The following is a 19,487-nucleotide window of genomic DNA, read 5'->3' on the forward strand; positions in this document are numbered from 1 at the left end:
TTTTTATGCAATTTCATCTCTTTACATTATGCAATTTATTTTTCTTGCAATTAGGATAGTTTAATTTGTGCAATTTAATTTTATGCAATTAGGTTAGTTTAATTTATGAAATTAGGATAGTTTATTTTTTTGTATTTAAATTTTGCAAGTAGATTTAGATCATGTCTAGCTAAGCATCCCTTCTAGGGTTTGCGATGAAGCTAGATCATGAGTAGGGATTTTACATAGGGTTCTTTCTTTTTCTTAGGGTTTCTTTTTCTTCCTCTTTTGCCAAGAATTTTTGATGAACTACAGTTGGGTCAGAGTCCCTTCATAGTTCATGCTTGATTCAGTGCATAGGAGGAGAAAACCCTAAGGGATCCTAGTTACTACTCCCCTGTAAAGAATCTTGATGGGTTATCATTGGGCCTTAGTCCCTTCATAATCTATGCTTGGGAAAGACAAGAGGAGTAGTCGTTAGGATCAATAAGAAAAATTCTAGGTAGAATTTCCTAATCTAGATCTAGTGGATTCAAAAACCCTAGATCCTTAGTCTTATTGTCTTTAGCAAACAACTTTCGACTTTCGATTTTTGTTAAAGCTCGCTTGAGCATAGATTTGAAAATCATTTTTAAAACCAAGTCTCTGTGGGATCGACCCGTACTCACTGGTCGTGCTACTCTGCACACCGTGCGCTTGCGATTTTATTTACAAATTTTAAGATTTGCACATCACGATGCAGCGGGAAGAAAGAAGAAACAAAATAAAAGAAAAACAATCAAAATACGTGGATCAGCCACAAAAGGGCTCACCTCCACGGGGCATACAAACTTCACTATGAAAAAAAAAATTTTACAAGAGGAGACCTCACCCTCAACCCTTGTACACCCAATTCTCTCTTACCTGAAGTTCCCCTCACAAAAGCTCTCTCTCTCTTGAAGACCTCCCTGAACCCCTGAAGTGCCTGGCGACCACTGTCCAGGAGCCTCCTACTCCTTCTCTCTCAGTGCTTCCGCCTCTTCCTTCTCTTGGGTTCCGTATGAGCTTCGTACGTTGCAAAAATCCGAACCACCACCCCTTCTGTTTCACGCACAGACCCTTTTAAAAGGTTAAAAACTTGATTAGAGAAGGATTAGGAGTCCTAAACAAAGCTAGATAACCCCTGGTCCGTCGGATCAAGATCGGGAGCCACCAACGCCCTCAGATCGCGCTCCGATCCACGAACTAGTACCGTGCACCGTGAGAAATACGTGGGAAATGCCCACGCGGTCCACAGGCCCAGCCGTGGACCGCCCGGTCCATGGTGGATCGGAGAGCAGGGCCAGGCAGGCCGCCTGGGCCGGCCCGCTCCCGCGTGCGGGCCTGCGCACACTTGGGCCGCGCACCTGCCTGGGCCGCGCGCCCGGCTGTGCAGCCCGCCCGCATGGGTCGCGCATCCCACGCGGGCCTGGGTCGCGCATCCCGCACGCCGCCACCTGCGGCCGCACCACTGCCGCCCGCCGCCGGTTGCCGGTGGTCCTCCGCCGCTTCGAATCTCGTGCCGACTTCAAAAGCTCGTATCTCTTCCATCCGAGCTCCGTTTCAGGTGATCTTGGTCTCGTTGGACTCCATTTTTTGCCGCGAACCTCGTTGTAGGCTCAATATAGGCTGAATCTTGAGGTGTCAAATCCTAACAATCTCCACCTTGACTTGATATTCGGCCTCCTCCAAACTCTGAGAGCTTCTGGATCTCTTCGCCCCCATACCCTGGGGCAATCACCTGCTGATCATAGGTGGACAAATATGGGAGTTGAGCCAGGCTGCTCGATCCCATCTCCATCGTATGCTGTGCTCCTCCTGACCTGAGACCTACTCGGGGCATCATCCTACGGCAATAGGAATCTCACCTTGCGACATCACCTCTCATCCTCCCGAGTCTCCTGTCTCATGCTCGATCCGCCTCCTGGAGCTCCACCTCGCTCTGGGCTCCACCTGGCTTCCAAAGCTCCACCTCGCACTGGGCTCCCTGTCAGGTAATAATGTCCTCTGCTCCCCTTCTTCCCCTCCAGCACAATCCTATCACCGCGTAACACCCTCAGGATTCCTCCACCAGCTACCGTCCTATAGCCTCTCGAATCCAGTCTGCTAAGTGAGATAAGATTCTGCCTGAAATCGGGTATGTATCGGACCTCCCCCAATCTCCTCACTGTACCGTCATGTGTCCTCCAGCTGACCGTCCCAATGCCTCTGATCGCACAGCTCGATGCATCCGGCAGATATACAATGCCCTCACTGTTCTCTAGGGAGTCAAACTGCTCCTCTCTGCAACATACATGATAGGGGCATGCAGAATCTAATATCTATTGCTGGGAAGAAGTAGATACCTCATTAGATATCTCCAGGACATCTCCATCTAAATCGCTGCTGGCCATCGCTACAGCAGCCACCGTCTGATTTTTAAGTTGAGGATAATCTCTGGCTAGATGCCCCAACTCCTCACACCGGTAACACTTGGTTTTGCTCAAGTCCCTCCTAGACTTAGACCACCCTCGTTGTGATCTCCTGTCGCTCCGTCTACCGCCTCCTGCTCCTCCAGAAGCCACCAAAGCTGAGCTATCGCCACCTGAGCTCGAAGCTGGGTTCTCCCTCCTGAGAACCTCGTTCTGGAGTATCACTGCGGTGACCTCGTCCATCTTGATAGTGCTCTTCCCCACTAGAAGAGCAGTCACCAAGGACTCGTACGAAGGGAGAAGTGACGCCAGCAAAACCAGCGCCCTGATCTTCTCCTCAACATTCTCGCCAACACTGAGGAGGTCGGTGAGGATCTTCTGGAAGTGGCTTAGATGCTCCTGCACGCTCTGTCCCTCAGTCATCCGCAGTTGGTAAAACTGCCTCCAGAGGAAAAGAGTATTGGTGAGAGACTTCGTCATGTACAACTCCTCGAGCTTCGACCACAGCACCGTCAGGGAAGTCTCGCTCAGCATATGGATCACCACCTCATCCGTCAGTTATATGCGGATGGTACTCACCGCCTACATCTGTAGCCGTTTCCAATCCCTCATCTCCATGGTGGTCCGCTTCTCATCGCACAAGAGAGCATCGATCAACCCCTGTTGGATGAGCACGTCCTTCACCCTTGCCTGCCACAAGGAGAAGTTGCTCTTACCATCAAATTTGTTGATCTCCATCTTGATTGTTCCTGTCTTCTCCATCTTCAGTCTTGCTCACCACCGCTGCAATCTGCGTCCTTATACTGTCATGCTCTGATACCACTTGTTAGGTGGATGTCTGGCCAGGACACCACCTTCCAAGATCTTTTCAGTACCACGCGATGCAGCAGGAAGAAAGAAAAAATAAAATAAAAGAAAAATAATCAAAATACGTGGATCAGCCACAAAAGGGCTCGCCTCCACGGGGCATGCAAACTTCACTATGAAAAAGAAATTTTTATAAGAGGAGACCTCACCCTCAACCCTTGTACATCCAATTCTCTCTCACCTGAAGTTTTCCTCACAAAAGCTTTCTCTCTCTTGAAGACCCCCCTGAACCCCTGAAGTGCCTGACGATCGCTGTCCAGGAGCCTCCTGCTCCTTCTCTCTCAGTGCTTCCACCTCTCCCTTCTCTTTGGTTCCGTACGAGCTTCATACGGTGCAAAAATCTGAACCACCACCCCCTTTGTTTCACGCACAGACCCTTTTAAATGGTTAAAAACTTGATTAGAGAAGGATTAGGAGTCCTAAACAAAGCCAGATAACCTCTGGACCGTCGGATCAAGATCGGGAGCCACCCACGCCCTCAGATCGTGCTCCGATCCATGGAATAGTGCCGTGGACCGTGAGAAATGCATGAAAAATACCCACGCGGTCCATAGGCCCAGCCGTGGACCGCCCAGTCCATGGTGGACCAGAGAACAGGGCCAGGCAGGCCGCCTGGGCCGGCTCGTTCCCGCACGTGGGCCCGCGCACCTGCCTGGGCCGCCCGCCCGGCTGGGCCGCCCGCCTGCGTGGGTCGCGCATCCCGCGCGGGCCTGGGTCATGCGTCCCGCGCGCCGCCGCCTGCGGCCACGCCGCTACCGCCCGCCGCCGATCGCCGGCGGTCCTCTGCAGCCTCGAATCTCGTGCCAACTTCAAAAGCCCGTATCTCCTCCATCCGAGCTCCGTTTCAGGTGATCTTGGTCTCGTTGGATTCCATTTTTCACCGCAAACCTTGCAGTAGGCTCAATGTGGGCTGAATCTTGAGACATCAAATCTTAACAGCGTGTGCCCCAAGTGGATAAGGATAGAGTCCCATGAGATGAGGACTCTATGCCTTGATCGACTCAACTGTTGGGCGCCAATCTCACTGTGTTTATCCAGTGTTGGTGCCAACAATAGGAGGGTTTGATAGAATTTTTATCTGATATGATCAGATGACATTACTCCACCAATCAAATTTTTTTTAGAATTAATTAAAATTTTTTGATTGGTCGAATGATGTGGCACTGCATGGCACAGCAGGGTCTATTTAAACCCTATCTGCGCCTAGGGTTTAGAGAATCTGCACAATACCCAGTAAAAGCTTGATATCCCTCTCCTTCTCTATACCTCCTCTGGTCCTCTCTCTCCCCTCTTCACATCCAAGAAGTTGGGTGTCCATCTGGTGCTTGTCCAAGGCGTGGTGGCTCCCTGATCAGAAGGCTGCAGAGATTTGTCGAGAAGCTGCTGCTCCAGCTTCCGAAGATCTTTTGAAGATCTTTCAGATCAGATCCAAATCTAATTTTTGGAGCAAAGATTTGTGAGGAGAAGATGATCTAGATCCTGCTTGAGTGGATACCGGTAGAGGCTAGGCGACTGCATGGCTATTTTAGAACCTCGGGCATTGCTGCGATCATCTACAGGGTAATCTAGTTACCCTAAAGGTATTTCTCTAATCCTCAAGTTTTAGATTTAATTTTAGATTAAATATCAGATAATAAGAATTAGATTTAATAGACCTTAGATCTGAAATAAAGTAGGATATATTTTTTTTAAAATATTTCGCCCCAGATCTCATTAGATCTGGAAGATCCTACAAGAAAAAAGTCGATTTTTTCTTCATGTAGACCCATGAACACATGTGCCAGAGGAGGGTATAGCTATTTCATTACATTCACAAATGACCTATTTAGGTATGGGTACATCTATCTGATGAAACACAAGTCTGAATCGTTTGAAATATTCAAACGGTTCCATAATGAAGTAGAAAAATAAATTAAAAAAAGTATTAAAATTTTTTGATCTAATCGAGGAGGTGAATATCTCTCCAGTGTATTTCTAACATATCTAGGAGAGAATGAGATTCTCTCACAATGGATCCCTCTAGGGACATCACAGTATAATGACATCTTGAAAAGGAGGAATCAAACTTTGTTGGACATGGTTCGATCCCTGATGGGGTTTGCAACTCTATCGATCTTCTTTTAGAGATATGCACTTGAAACAGTCTGTCTTGTGCTCAATAATATATCGAGTAAGTCAGTTAGTAAGACACCATATGAGATATGGTCAGGGCGTAGGCTGAACCTCTCTTACTTTAGGGTTTGGAGGTGTCCGGCTTATGTTAAATAATTACAAACTATCAAGCTCAGTCTTAGGTCCGATAAATGTAATTTCATAGGGTACCTCAAGGAAATGAGGGGATATTACTTTTATCTGTCTGATGAACAAAAAATATTTATCAATAATAAGGCACACTTTTTGAAAAAAAAAAATTTTGGTGAAGGAATAAGTGCCTAAATAATCAAGTTTAACGAAGTTTGACAGATAGAAGAACCAACACCAATGATTAAATTTGAACTAGATTTGATAAGATCAAATTCGGAGCCCAATATACAGACATCTTTAAGGCGATCCGATAGAGTACCACGTCAGCTGGATAGATACTTAGGTTTCTTGGTCTGGGATGGGGATTCTGTTGAACTCAATGAGAATGATGAGGATCCGATCACCTATATGGATGCGATACAGAGGTCCGACTCTGATAAATGGTTTGAAGCCATGAAATTTGAAATAGAATCTATGAAGGTCAACGATGTATGGATATTAGTTAACCCATCTGAGGGGCTTAAAACTCATAGGGTATAAGTGGGTCTTCAAAAGGAAGAGAGACGCAGACAAAAAGGTGGAGACCTATAAAACCCATTTGTTTGTCAAAGATTATCGTCAGCATTATGGTATTGACTACGATGAGATATTTTCTCCTATGATAATGCTCAAGTCCATTCAGATCATACTTGTGATAGCAGTGTACTTGGATATGAAGTCTGACAAATGGATGTGAAGATAGCTTTCCTAAATGGAGAGCTGAACGAAGAGGTGTATATGATACAACCTGAAGGGTTCACATCCATAGATGAGTCCAAGGTGTGCAAGCTTCAGAGATCCATTTATGGATTGAAGCAAGCATCTCAGAGTTGGAATATACATTTTGATAAGGTATTCAGAACATACGGCTTCGTTAGGAATGGAGAGAAACCCTACATATATAAGTAGGCTAATGGTTCAATAATTATATTTCTTGTATTATATGTGAATGATATTCTCTTAATCGAGAATGATATCCCTACATTACAGAGAATAAAAGTGTAGCTATCGTCATAATTCTTTATGAAGGATCTGAGAGAAACAGCCTACATCCTAGGAATGAAGATTGATAGGGATAGATCTAAGAGGCTGCTTCGGCTCTCCCAATCTACATACATAAATATCATGCTGAAATGGTTCAGCATGGAAAATTTCAAGGAAGGCTATTTTTCGATAGACCATGAAATTTTTCTTTCGAAAGAAGATTGTCCGACAACTCCTCAAGAAAGAGAGCGTATAAGTAGAGTTCCATATGGTTCGACAGTGGGTTCTATTATATATGCCATGACATGTACGAGATCAGACGTAGTATACTCACTAGAGATAATGAGTAGATACCAGTCTGATCCATGAGAGAATCACTGGAAGGTCGTAAAGATCATTTTTAAGTATTAGAAAAATATTAAGGACCAGTGGTTTGTGTATGGTGAAACTGACTTGAAACTAGTGAAGTTTACCGACTCCAGCTTTTAGTCAGACAATGACGATAGCAAGAGTGTGTCAGATTATATTTTTACCCTGAATGATAGAGCGATCTGCTGGAAAATTTTCAAGCAGCACATGTGGCTGACTCTGTTTGCGAAGCAGAGTATATCGCGGTATCCGATGCTGTGAAAGAAGCTATATGGTTGCAGAAGTTCATCGACGAGCTCAAAGTGGCATCCTCCATTGATGGCTCTATCTTGTTATATCGTGACAATACTGAAGCCATTGCTCAAGCCAAAGAGCTGAGGTCCCATCAGCGCACCAAACATATTCTGTGCCGCTTTCACCTTATCTGTGAGAGATCATGGATCGAGGTGATATCGATCTTCAAAAAATCGATGGAAAGGAGAACCTAGCTGACCCACTTACTAAAGCTTTTGGATCAAAGAGTTCGATTATCACAAGTCGAAGATGGGTATTCGATACTATACCGATTGGTTTTAGTCCAAGTGAGAGTTGTTAAAAAATATATCCCAAAGTCAATCGTCAGTCTGTTGATGATTGTGCTCATCTTGTAAATTATATATAAATTTTTATTAATAAAAATTATTTAATATTTTCATTATAAATTATCTATCTTTGAACTCCTGTATTGTAATGAAGACTTTAGGACTAGAGTTAATTGACAAAGAAGGATTTATCATTAAATTCTTAAAAATATTTGTGACCAAATGATATGCTATTAATAGGATGATAGCAATATCGAGTATAGGTCATTGCGTGTCATATGAGTTGGTTATCCTCTTAACTAAGGAGTATAGAGATACTGTTATGGTGGACAGATAGAATATAGGAGTACATTCGCATCGAACGTGACCATTTGCTAAGCATTCTGCTGTCAAGAGTAGCTCGTGAAGAATATGGATATAAGTATCTCTCAGATCTGAGACCACCACGGTGACTTGTAAGCAACTCACTATACTTTAATATCAGACCATTTGAGTTTTTAACTCAATAACGGAAGGATACTGGGTGTAGTCAAGTACTTATCAAGTCGGTGTGTGAGTCAAGATGGAGTTGACCCCTCTAAATTAGTAGAAGATATACATCAGTGTATTTTAATTTAGTAAAACTTTGATCAGGATAATCTATGAGATGAATTTGAATGGTTGAAATACAATGTGATCGACTTAATTAGGGTTGACAGTTAAATCCTAGGTTACTTTGAGCATTAGGGTCAAAGGGATGAATTATATGGTAACCATATGCTAGTAGGTTCCAGAATGTTGCTTTGCAATACTTCGACCTATCCGATCGTCAGGTCACCATTGCTAGATGGTTATATTGATTGGTATAGAAAGTTATTCCTATACTACCGACTTAAGTTCGAACCTATGGGGTCACACGCATTAGAAGATTTGATCAGATCTGATGGCTGAAGGGTCCAATTAGATTGTGACTCTAGTGAGGAAACCACTGGGACTGGGACTCTGGAGAAGAGTCCCACTGGGATTGAAACTCTACTATTAATAAAGAATTAATTAATAATTAGATTATCAATTGACTCAATTTGATTGAGTAAAGAGCTTTAAATCAAGTCTAATTGAATTAGATTCAGTTCGACTCAGATTGGATTTGATATGATCAATCCTGAGTACAAGAAAAATTTGATCCTGATTCGATCAGGATTTGACTTGGCTAATTCCTAATTAGATTAGAAATTTGATGAGATATTTAAATTTTTAAATGAATTAGGTTTATTTCTATCAGTGGGTTCAATCCAAATTTGATTTGGACTAGAATCAGATTAGAAATGAAGAGTCCTTGTCAACTTGGACTTTATCCTTATCTCCTTGCGCCACACTTGGACTCATGCCTACATCTCCATGCCAAATTGGATTTGGCTTGACCTTTTTTGCTTCAAAGTAGTTGACCCAATAAGGGTGGGCGACAATGATTGATGAGTCATAATCTTATCTCCTGTCTAATTTGAATGCGATCTGAATGAGAGATAAGATGTAAACTAGGAAAGAAATTTTTTATACATGGAAGATTGTTGGTGCCTTTTTGATTTCTTTCCTATTTTTTTGGAGAGTCTTTTGGTGTGAGAGACTCCAAAATCCTTCTCCATGCCATAGTGATTTTTTTGAAATTTTTTGGGATGCCAAAAGTGGTTTTGGTGTGGACTCTTGGCACCCTTCCCTTGGTGAAACCCTAATTCCTAGTCTATAAAAAGGGTAGTCCTCCTCTTTGGCGTCATGCTTCTCTTTTCCCTTGCTGGTGTTTTCATTTTCAGAGCCTCTCCTCCTCTCCCTCTCTTCCTCCTTCAGATCCCTTTTTGCTTTGGAGTATCCAAGTTGCTTGAAGAAGAAGGAAGAGATCAGATGTCAAACTTGCTTGCAGGCTAGCACCTCCAAGTCCCTGATTTGCGCTAGTCTTCGCATGAATTTTTTGTAGAGGTCAGATGACTTCGTGTGGCTATGAGCGACCAGAGGATCACCTTCTCCATGCGTTGGACCAGAGAAGATCAATATCAAATTAGTTTGGTAATGATTTTTATCTTATCTTGATCGCAATATTAGATCTAATAGTTAGATCTAAGATTTCAGCATTGATGAGATCGATGTGTATTTTTGTTTTCAGATCTAAAGTGCATATTTTTCATATTATAGATCATGATGTGGTAGTCTAAGATTAGATCTTGTACATGTGATTAGAATTAAATTATTTAATCTTTTATTTTCACTGCATAAAAATTTTAAAATTGCATGCATAGAACTACTGCATATTTCCTTCACCGCAGGGTTGGGCCGGCGGGGCCGGGGCGGTGGCTTGGAGATGCGGTCATGGAAATGAAGGCACGGGGATGGGGCCACAGGAAGGCACCGCAAGTCGGGGCCACGAGGTCAGGCTTGCAGGGAGGGGTCATCGGCTGGGTGCGGTGGGGCAGGGGCCGTAAGGTCGGACTGACGATGTCGGGGCCGACGAGGTCGGGGCGGCCGCGAGTGTGGAGGGATGCTGGCTTGAGACCACGGGGTCAGGCCGGTGGCATCTGGGCCAGTGGGGTCGGGTCGGTTGCGAGCATGGAGGGATGCGGGCTTGAGGCCGTGGGGTCGGGCTGGCGATGTTGGGGCCCACAGGGTCGGGATGGCCATGGGCGTAAAGGGATGCAGGCTCGAGGCCGTGAGCTACCGGAGGGACGAAGAGGGGAGGGATGTGCCAGGGAGGGAGGAAAGGGTGGTTGGGGGGGTTTGGGCACAGGCAAGAGGAGAATCATGGGAAGGGAAGAGGATGAGGTGCACGAGCAAAAATTTTTTCCCTCGACACACCGTAAATAGGTGGAGTAGTAGCGACGGCAAAGTGACTGTCGCTAAAAGTATTAGTGATAGTATTTCATCACTAAAGCCATTGTTCATACTTTTATCTGAAAAAATATATTTTTTTAATTTTTTAAATAAATTTTTTATAATTATTAGTGACAGCAAATACAGCCATCACTAATGACTATCGATAACTAATTAATTTAATTATAATTATAATTGAATTTTTTTAAAAAAAAATTAAATTTATTAGCGATGGTTTTAGCCGTCGCTAATAGTCAGTCTTCCATCGCTAATACGACTATTAGTGATGGCAAAAATATCGTTGCTAATAACCCTTTCCATTATCAGTTTTATACTTACTATTTTTTTCTTCAAATATGATATAATTTTAGAATTTAAAGTCTATCTTTACTGTTTATTATCTAAATAATTATCGTAAGAGTATCATCACAAAAGATTACCTTGATCCGATAGTCCTAGATATGTCGATCATTAAAATTTGATTTCGATGGTATCAAATGACCTCATAATGATATGATAGATGGAGACCACCGATAGATTTGAAAGCTTGCAACGATGATCTCGATGATATTTATAATAAACTATCAAAATTTTACTTCAATCAAACATCATTATCATGATCAATTTAGCATAGGATGATTCGGATCATTAAATAAAAAATGAGTGATCAAAAGATTAAATGGTATTCGATTATAAGATGATTTTTTAAATAAATGATCTTTGCTACTATTTTGATCATTTGTACGGTGGTGATCATAAAATTCAAACTGTACGTATATGAACGATCCAAAACTATATGTCTCTTGATACTCATTCTTAAAGTCTTTAAGTAATTATACTTATATTTTTGTAAGATCCGCTTAATATGGATGGTTCATATGTACGTAGTTTGGATTTTATGATCACCATCATATAAATGATTAAAGTAATAGTAAAGATCATTTATCTAAAAAATCATCTTAATCTGATGTCGTTTGGCCTTTTGATCACTCATTTTGCTTTTAACGGTCGAAATTATTCCGTACTAAATTGATCATGATAATGATATCTGATTGAAGTGACATCTTTATAATATACTACAAATATCACTGAGATCATCATTGTAAATTTTTGGATTCATCGATGATCTCTATCTATCAAATCATCATGCAATCATTTGTGACCGTCGAAAATAAATTTTATTGATCGACATAGCTAGGGTTATCGGATTGAGGCAATCTTTTATGACGATACTCTAACGATAATTATTTAAATAATGAACGGTGAAGATAAAATTTAAATTTTAAAATTATATCATATTCAGAAAAAAATAAAAAAAATTTACGACAGTAAATTCCATCTCTAACAGTGCCATTGCTAATAATTATTAGCAACGGCACATATTGTTGCTAATACTTTCTCTGCCATCACTAATAACTTTAATAACTAATTTTTTTTTTATTTTTTACGATGGTGAATTCCAACGCTAATAGCATCGTCATTAATAATTATTTGAGACGATAATTTCCGTTGCTAATACTCTTTATGTCATCACCAATAAGTTTAATGAATAAAAAAAAAAAATTTAATGGTGTTTGTGATGGCTAAATCTATTGCTAATAGTGCCATCGCTAATGATTATTAGCAACAGCAAAAATCGTCTCTAATATTTTTTTGGCCGTTGCTAATAAGTTTAATAATTTTTTTTTATGACGATTTATTTTTTGGTTGCGATTGTTGATCGATAAAAATATTTATTAATGACGGCATTTCGACCATCGCTAATAGCCATCGGTGGGGGAGAGAGAGGAGTGCAGTGTGGCCCTTCCTGTGACCATGTTCCTTTGGTACCCACCTCCTCTACTGCCATCTTCCAACGATGATTGGAGCACTTTGAGACCTGTGCAGTCGGTAATCCGATAGGGGATTCGCGCCAAAGTTACAACCCCAATGCTCAATGGCTGCTTCCTTTTGGTGACTCTAAAGATTGTTTACATGGAAAGGAACATGGAATGGCGTCATAACAGATCATATTTAACTTGCTGAGGCACAAGAACCAGATTCCTTTCTTCATGTCGGTCCAACTATACAGGGGATCATTTTACTTCTTGATGGCTACTTCGTTTTGCCAGCTTTCAAGATTGTTTACGCGGAAAGGAAGATGGAATGGAGTCAGAACAAATCATACTTGACTTGCTGATGCACAAGAACCGGATCCCTTTCTTCTCTTAGTCCAAGCATACAGTGGGATCGTTTTACTTCTTGATGGCTACTTCGTTTGGATAGCTCTCAAGATTGTTTACGTGGAAAGGAACATGGAATGGCGTCAGAACAAATTATACTTAACTTCCTGATGCTCGAGAACTCGATCCCTTTCTTCGTGTTAGTCCAACCGTACACTGGGATGGGTGCTACTTGCACTTATATATCTACCGTCACTGAACTTGCCTTCCATCAACAAGTGCCTTGCCAGGAATAAGGAAGGCAGAAATCATGGACGAGAGCCAGACCACCAGCCTTGACAGCTCAGATGCCGCATGGATCAAAGAGATGAAGCGAAAAATGGAGGCCGCCTGGCTATCAATAGCGAGGAGGATGACAGAGACGAGTGTTTGGAAAAGGCCCAGCATTTTCTGGGCCCCCAAATACCTCCGAGGACAAAGCCACGAGCATTACCAGCCGATGTTGATTGCCATCGGGCCCTACCACAGGGACAACTCGGAGCTGAGGTTCCAGGGCGTAGACAAGTGGCTGAACGTGGATGTGTTCGTCTCCAAGCGTTCACTCAACCTCCAAAATTGGGTACATGCCGGATCGGTATGGAAGCCTGGGCATAAGGAGGGGAAAAAACTGAACATAGGGGAAAAACTGAATCAAGAAGGGGTCAGCTGAGCTCGAAAGGGGTGGCCAGTCGTCGGCGTTGGGCTCTGGCCGGCAACGAAGCTAAAGCTTCACACTGGTCCACTCGCAATTTACACGGCGAAGTTCCGACTCTATGTTGAGTTGAAAAAAAAAAAGAAAATACCCTCACCTAAGAAGAAGACTTTCAACTATTCCAACAGAAAGGGGCAATTCAAATGCTCCATAGAGAACCCCCTCTTTGTATTACCGTCCTATGAGGTCTATGGAAGGAAAGGCCCGCAGCTACTACTCGGAAGACGTGTCCATGGGTAGCCAAAAATTCTTAGAGATGTTACTGATGGATGGCTGCTTCATTTTGCATTCTCTCAAGCAATCCGCAGAATTTCCGTTAGACGAAATCATTATTGACTTGCTGAGGCTCGAGAACCAGATCCCTTTCTTCGTGTTGGACAAACTGAGCAGGTGCGTCGATCCTCCTCAAGATATCATTCAACTTGCCCTGCATTCCTTTGGTAATCTCCGTACATTGGGCAGTCGATATCTCGATATCCGCCCAGATATAGGGCAAGTCCGCCATCTGTTGCACCTATTTCGCTTGTCCTTGGATCCTGCTGAGGTCATGCCCATACATCCAATCGTGATACCAGACACCATCGGACCAAGTCCAAGACAAGTTCCTAGCGCGACATTGCTCCAGGATCAATCTGCTCTACAGTTCAAGAAGGGTACTGCGGATAGCTTCCTGGACATAAGATTCCGCAACGGGTTGCAACTCAGTGATGGGCTCAACACACTCTTCCACAATCTCATCGCCTTTGAGCAATGTTACCCCGAAATCGACCCTTGCGTCACAACCTTTGTAGCATTCATGGATTGCCTGATAAACGACGAAAGTGATGTGAATCTGCTTGAAAGGAGTGGGGTTTTGTTGAACAGCCTGCCCAACGACGGGGATGCGGTCTTTTTCTTCAGAAAGATGAGTTCAAGGTCTGAATTTCGTTACTCGGGATATTTGAATCGCGTACTTGGGGACTTGTATAAATATCGGAACAGCAAATGGAAAATATTCTGGAAAAGGTTCTGGAATAGGTTGTATGATGTTCTAAGGCTCAATTATTTCTCCAATGTATGGGCGTTCCTCTCGGTGGTGGCTGCTATTCTCCTCCTCATTTTCAGCTTTATACAGGCCTTCTATTCTGTCCTCAGTTATTATCATATGTAATGGCTTCAGTCCCTTGCCGCAACAAAGAGAGGCCATTATCACCGGGAGTTGAGGGTCTCTTCGATTATTGGATGCTTGATGATTCTTTCTTTTATTTTCATGGGTTTTCTAGTTGGAATATAAAATAGATTTCTATTATAATTATGGGTAAATGCAGATTGACGAAGGTCTAGACATATGCGCCTCTTGACCTTTCATGTTCATACATGTATGGAAATTATATAGTCACGGATGTGGGGAATTTCAAAGGTTTGTTTCATGAATGTAAAGCGTCTCTAGAAGCATCTTTGGAGTATTCTAAACATCCTATCATACCAAGCCATTTGCATGAAGCAGAACTAAAATTTCATTTGTGAGCCGTAGTTAGACCTGAGCAATGGGCAGGGTTGGATGGGCTCAGGTCGGGTCTTGCTAAGATATTAGCAGTTTTTTTTTCTCAACCTAGCCCCGGTCCGGTCCGACCATCGGGCTTATCTTTGCTGTCCAGACTCGGCCCTGAATGATGGATGGGCTGCTCAAGCCCGCCCATCCATCATTGTCATCATTTCGTTTGTTTTATTCAAAAAATTTTGCGTTAGTATAGCCCACTTCAGTTTTTGCAAATGCAAGCCCCTCTCTCCTTCACTCTTTCACATAATCACAGTTTAGTTCCATCTACCCGCTTCTCCTGATCTCTACTGCCAACCAACAAGGTTCATATTAGTTCACAAAGAGCATGAATGCTTTGTATTGCCGCAAAACTCCAGGAGAGCATTGACGTGGCTGGAGCTAAATACCATTCAGGATCTTAGATATTGAGAGAACTAGCAAGAAACGTTCACACTCGCTAGAGGACCCTCCAATACTTAAGTTAGTCAGAGCTTAAAAATAACAGAAAAGAGAAAGCATGAGAGAGAGGTTATGGGAGAGCAAAGCCTCCTCTCCATTTAGCTTGTTTTTCTGAGTTAGCTTATCTTTACTTGAGGGTCCCCTTTGTACTTCTTTTTATATGGAGATTGAGCCTATAGACTGTTAGATAGAATTTGTAAGTTTGTTACGATTGAATTCTTCAGACCGTTAGGTCATGTCCTGACCATTTGCTTGGAGGAAAAACTTTCTATCAGTACTCGGGCTTCATTTGGGCAATTGGTTGAGTCTATAATCTACAATGGGCATAGGATCAAGATCCTGACCTGCATCTGGTGTGGCTTCACCAAATTGCTTTAGACTCTCCTCGTGAGATGATCGATTTGGTCAGTGGATCAATCCATGATAAATGCCCCCCACTTTCAAGTTCGAAGTGATATTTTATCTTCAAGTGAAGGAAGTAATTACTTGGTAGTTGAACCACCGACCTTATCCCTTCATGAAAATGTCTGCCTTGTTGTGCTTTGAAAGGAGTTTCTGGGGATTAATGATGCATCATTTCACATCCCGCATCCCCATTACTCAAGAGAGAGTTCGAAGAGTCACAGAGTGATGCTTCGGGAAGAAGGAATTTGAAGATTATCCTTGGACTCACTAGGGCTTGCCATGTGTTAGGTGATAACAAGTTCTAAGGCCACTTTGCAGGTTGTCATGCGATTCGATCAGATAAGGATGCAACGAATAGTCATGAGATCTATTACTCCCAAGGCTGGCCAAGTGGTAGAATTTGATGATTGATGGCCGAATCTATACCATCGGTTGTCTATATATATAGAATACCCATGTGGCCAGTTTTCTACCATCCCATCACTAGTTGCTCCTTTAACGTTATAGCAGTTAGAGGAAGATTCTCTTTCTCTTATCTTGTAGCCATGAAGCTATCACTATCTTCTATAAAACTAGCAGTGAAGAAGAAAATGAGCTCATTGAGCAGGGAGTCCTCATCCAAAAGGATGAGGAGCACTCAGTCAGAGCTTCCTGATATTGACTCATCGCTATTCCTGGTGGGAACTGAGTCGATTGAAGTCAAAAGGCCACAAGCTACTATGTCGGTTGCATCGGAGTCGCTTCAGACTCCTTTTCCATCGAGCTAGGTCTTGCCTCCCTTGAGAGGGTCGGCAAGGTTTCGGGCAAATCCTCCTTTGCCCGCAGATAGAGGGAGGTTCATCGAGGCTACAGTAGAGGTTTTCGTCGAGGTTAGGTACAAGTACATCACAAAGTACAAGGCCTCGATGAATTTTAAAGATGAGCTCATCGAGGCATCTTCGGTTGCCTTCATCTAGGGGTTCTAGGACTACAAGACACACCCACAGAGGATGGTCTCGAAGCTAGACCTGAGATGTCTTCGCCCCAAGATCAGCAACAAAGAAACCCAGACATTTTCTTTGGATGAAGACTAGTTCTTCCTCCTTTTTGTATTTATTTTTGGTGCCTCCTTTTTGGCAAACTTTTGTAAATAAATTTTTAGTTAATAAAAAATATATTTTATTATGTTTACTTCACACATGAAGTCTTTTGCTTCTTTGTGATGTTTATGCTGATTGGTTCTTTTCGTTATTAAGGGCTCAAATGGTTCCGATGGGTTGGTCAGGGTGGTTCCCATGTGTTATCCAAGATCTCCCTTGACCTCATCTGAAGTGCTTTCATCAATATGTGGCAAGTGATCTTTTAAAATTTACAGGCTTGGTGCATGCCAACCGTTAGATGTGGATAGGTGCCATATCACCTTTCGAGGATTAGAAAAGGTGATCCATTTCAGGAGTTGCACAACGACAAATCTGCATGGTCTGGAGGATTGATGGGGCTGTGTCTGCTTTAATGCTGGTACCATCTAATAAGGATGGTACATTAGAAAAGAGCACCAGTGCTCCTTTCTCTGGAAGGTACAGTCTTTAGGACCGTTCGAGTGGTGATACTTGTCATGCAATTAGTAGGATATTTGAATGCGCTTAAGCCTTTTCCCCCTTTATAAATAGAGGTCCTGCTGTCCGAGGCTAATCTCACCCTAGTCATCTTTCGGAATGTTGTGATGTCATCGTCTCGTCCGACATAAAGGTGCGTCGGAGCTTTCTTCCTTCCAGGGAAATCTTCTTCTTCTTCCTCTGGTCGATCACAGAGTGCTTTGAGAAAATACACCAGTGAGCACTCTGCCTTAGCATGAGAAGTATTGAAAAATTTTGTCATTCCTAGCCACATAGCTGTAATGGTGGTCACTAAGGGACTGCTAATGTATTGTCCTCCACAGAAAGAAGGTCTTTGACCTTTTTAGGGGTCATATTTTGCCTCTCCCAATGCAGCCTTTTGACCCTCTTTGGAAGAATTTCCTAAGGTGGATGGGCCGAGAGAAAAATCCTAGAACTAATGGCCACATTTAAGGTTCCTTCATAGGTTCGGCCAACTTTCTAGAATCTAATAAATCTAGAATTAATCTAAAATGAGTTAACCCTAAATTTACTTGACGGTCTATTTCAACAATTTCAAGCTGACTTTTCTTATAAAAGGATTAATTCCAAACTTCAAAACATCTCTATGAGTGGAATCAATTTGATTATTTCTCATAAGAATTTCTTTACTATGATCCCTAATATCAATCGACATATATACTCACTTGAAATTTTATCTCTTATATATTGAACTCATATATATATATATATATATATATATATATATATATATATATATATATATATATATATATATATCTTCTAAAACCATTTTCTTTTCTCAATTCAACACTAGCAACAAGTACCTTAGATCAGCTCATAACCTAAACTTTAACTTGAAGTTTAACACATCCAATAATCTCCATTAAATATAGAGAAGATCAAGTAATTTGACCCAAAGGTGATAATTTGAATTATCAAACATTCCACTAAGATGCAAATCACATGTCCTTATGATAAAATCTAATCTACCAATAAAAAAATTATATGTATTCGCAGCATCACAAATATGTTTTTTTCTACAAGCCGGTTTTATTCATAATCCACATATAGATTCAACCCTCAAATATAGCATTCTAATATCATGAAACTCTTGTTTAGGCCACATTCTAAACCACTTCTTCTGGATGATAAACTCAAAACTAATAACCAACAATTTAGAACCAACTAGAGTGTTGTCATAGTTTGCACCATATCAAATTTAAAATTCTAAAATTACCTAAATAACAATTGAATAAGTACATATAGCACAGTACGACCTATCAATATAGCGTACTTTATTCTAGGGTCAATAGCTCTTGCACTTAGGTCAAACCCTATTTATCAAAATCAAAGACATAACTCATGCAGCTCTTTTATACACATCATATGCACTTATGCATAAATTTTATCACAATATCTTGTGGTCTAAAATTTAAACTTTGAATTCCTTCAAATATTTCTATCATGTCCCTAATGATCATAATCTGATGCTCGACTACTACTTAAATCATAACTTCTAGTAATCATAACCTTATGGTTAACTACTACTTAAGTCACAGTTCTAGGTTCTCACATAGTACATTAAAAAAATTGGTTCTTTAAAGAAGCATATGCTGCATATTTCAAGAAAGCTAGGATTATGGAAAATTTGATTTTCTTCATAATTCATCTAAGGTAGCTAATTTGGTACATTAGCTTGTTATGATAGGCAAGGCTTGTAGATTTACGTCATTGACATTTAATAGGCATTGTTAATCAACAAAAAAAAAAAAGAAAGACATTTAATAGTCATTGACAATTTCTTGGGTGATGAAATTGGTATCAGAGCCACTGTCTTCGCACCTATGGGCATCTCAAGCTAGCAGCAATGGCGGATAACACCAGAGAGATTGAGTTGCGCCGTATGGAGGAGTTGCTGCGGCAGTCCACAAAGGACACAATTCAGAGGATTGAAACCATTGAAGGAGCTTTGAGCATAATGGAGGACATGATGCTGCAATTATCGTGGCAGTAGAGCGAGGTGATGCAAAAATTGCAAGGTGGAAGCCCAGCAGGTAACACCAACACAAACCCTCCTACTTATCAAGCTCCTATTAGGTTCTCCAAGGTGGAATTTTCTAGATTTAGTGGAGATGAAGTTAAGAGTTGGATTTGTCATTGTGAATAATTCTTTTCTTCAGATGGAACCCCTAATGATATGCATGTTAAGTTAGCCTCAATGCATCTTGATGGCCAAGCTTTGCAATGGTATCAAAATTGGGTGAGA

The 19,487-nt window shown here is 41.8% G+C and overlaps 1 protein-coding gene across 1 annotated transcript; it reads left to right on the plus strand.

Annotated features, from left to right (window-relative positions):
- The first annotated feature begins 13,430 nt into the window (after nt 1–13,430).
- Nucleotides 13,431–19,235, plus strand: LOC105033926 (UPF0481 protein At3g47200-like). Its single transcript, XM_029261439.2, has 2 exons — nt 13,431–14,366; nt 19,047–19,235. The coding sequence occupies exons 1-2, from the start codon at nt 13,431–13,433 to the stop codon at nt 19,233–19,235; spliced, it is 1,125 nt and encodes a 374-aa protein (XP_029117272.2).
- The last annotated feature ends 252 nt before the right edge of the window (nt 19,236–19,487 follow it).

The sequence above is a fragment of the Elaeis guineensis genome, chromosome 15, assembly GCF_000442705.2.
Source record: "Elaeis guineensis isolate ETL-2024a chromosome 15, EG11, whole genome shotgun sequence".
NCBI lineage: Eukaryota > Viridiplantae > Streptophyta > Magnoliopsida > Arecales > Arecaceae > Elaeis > Elaeis guineensis.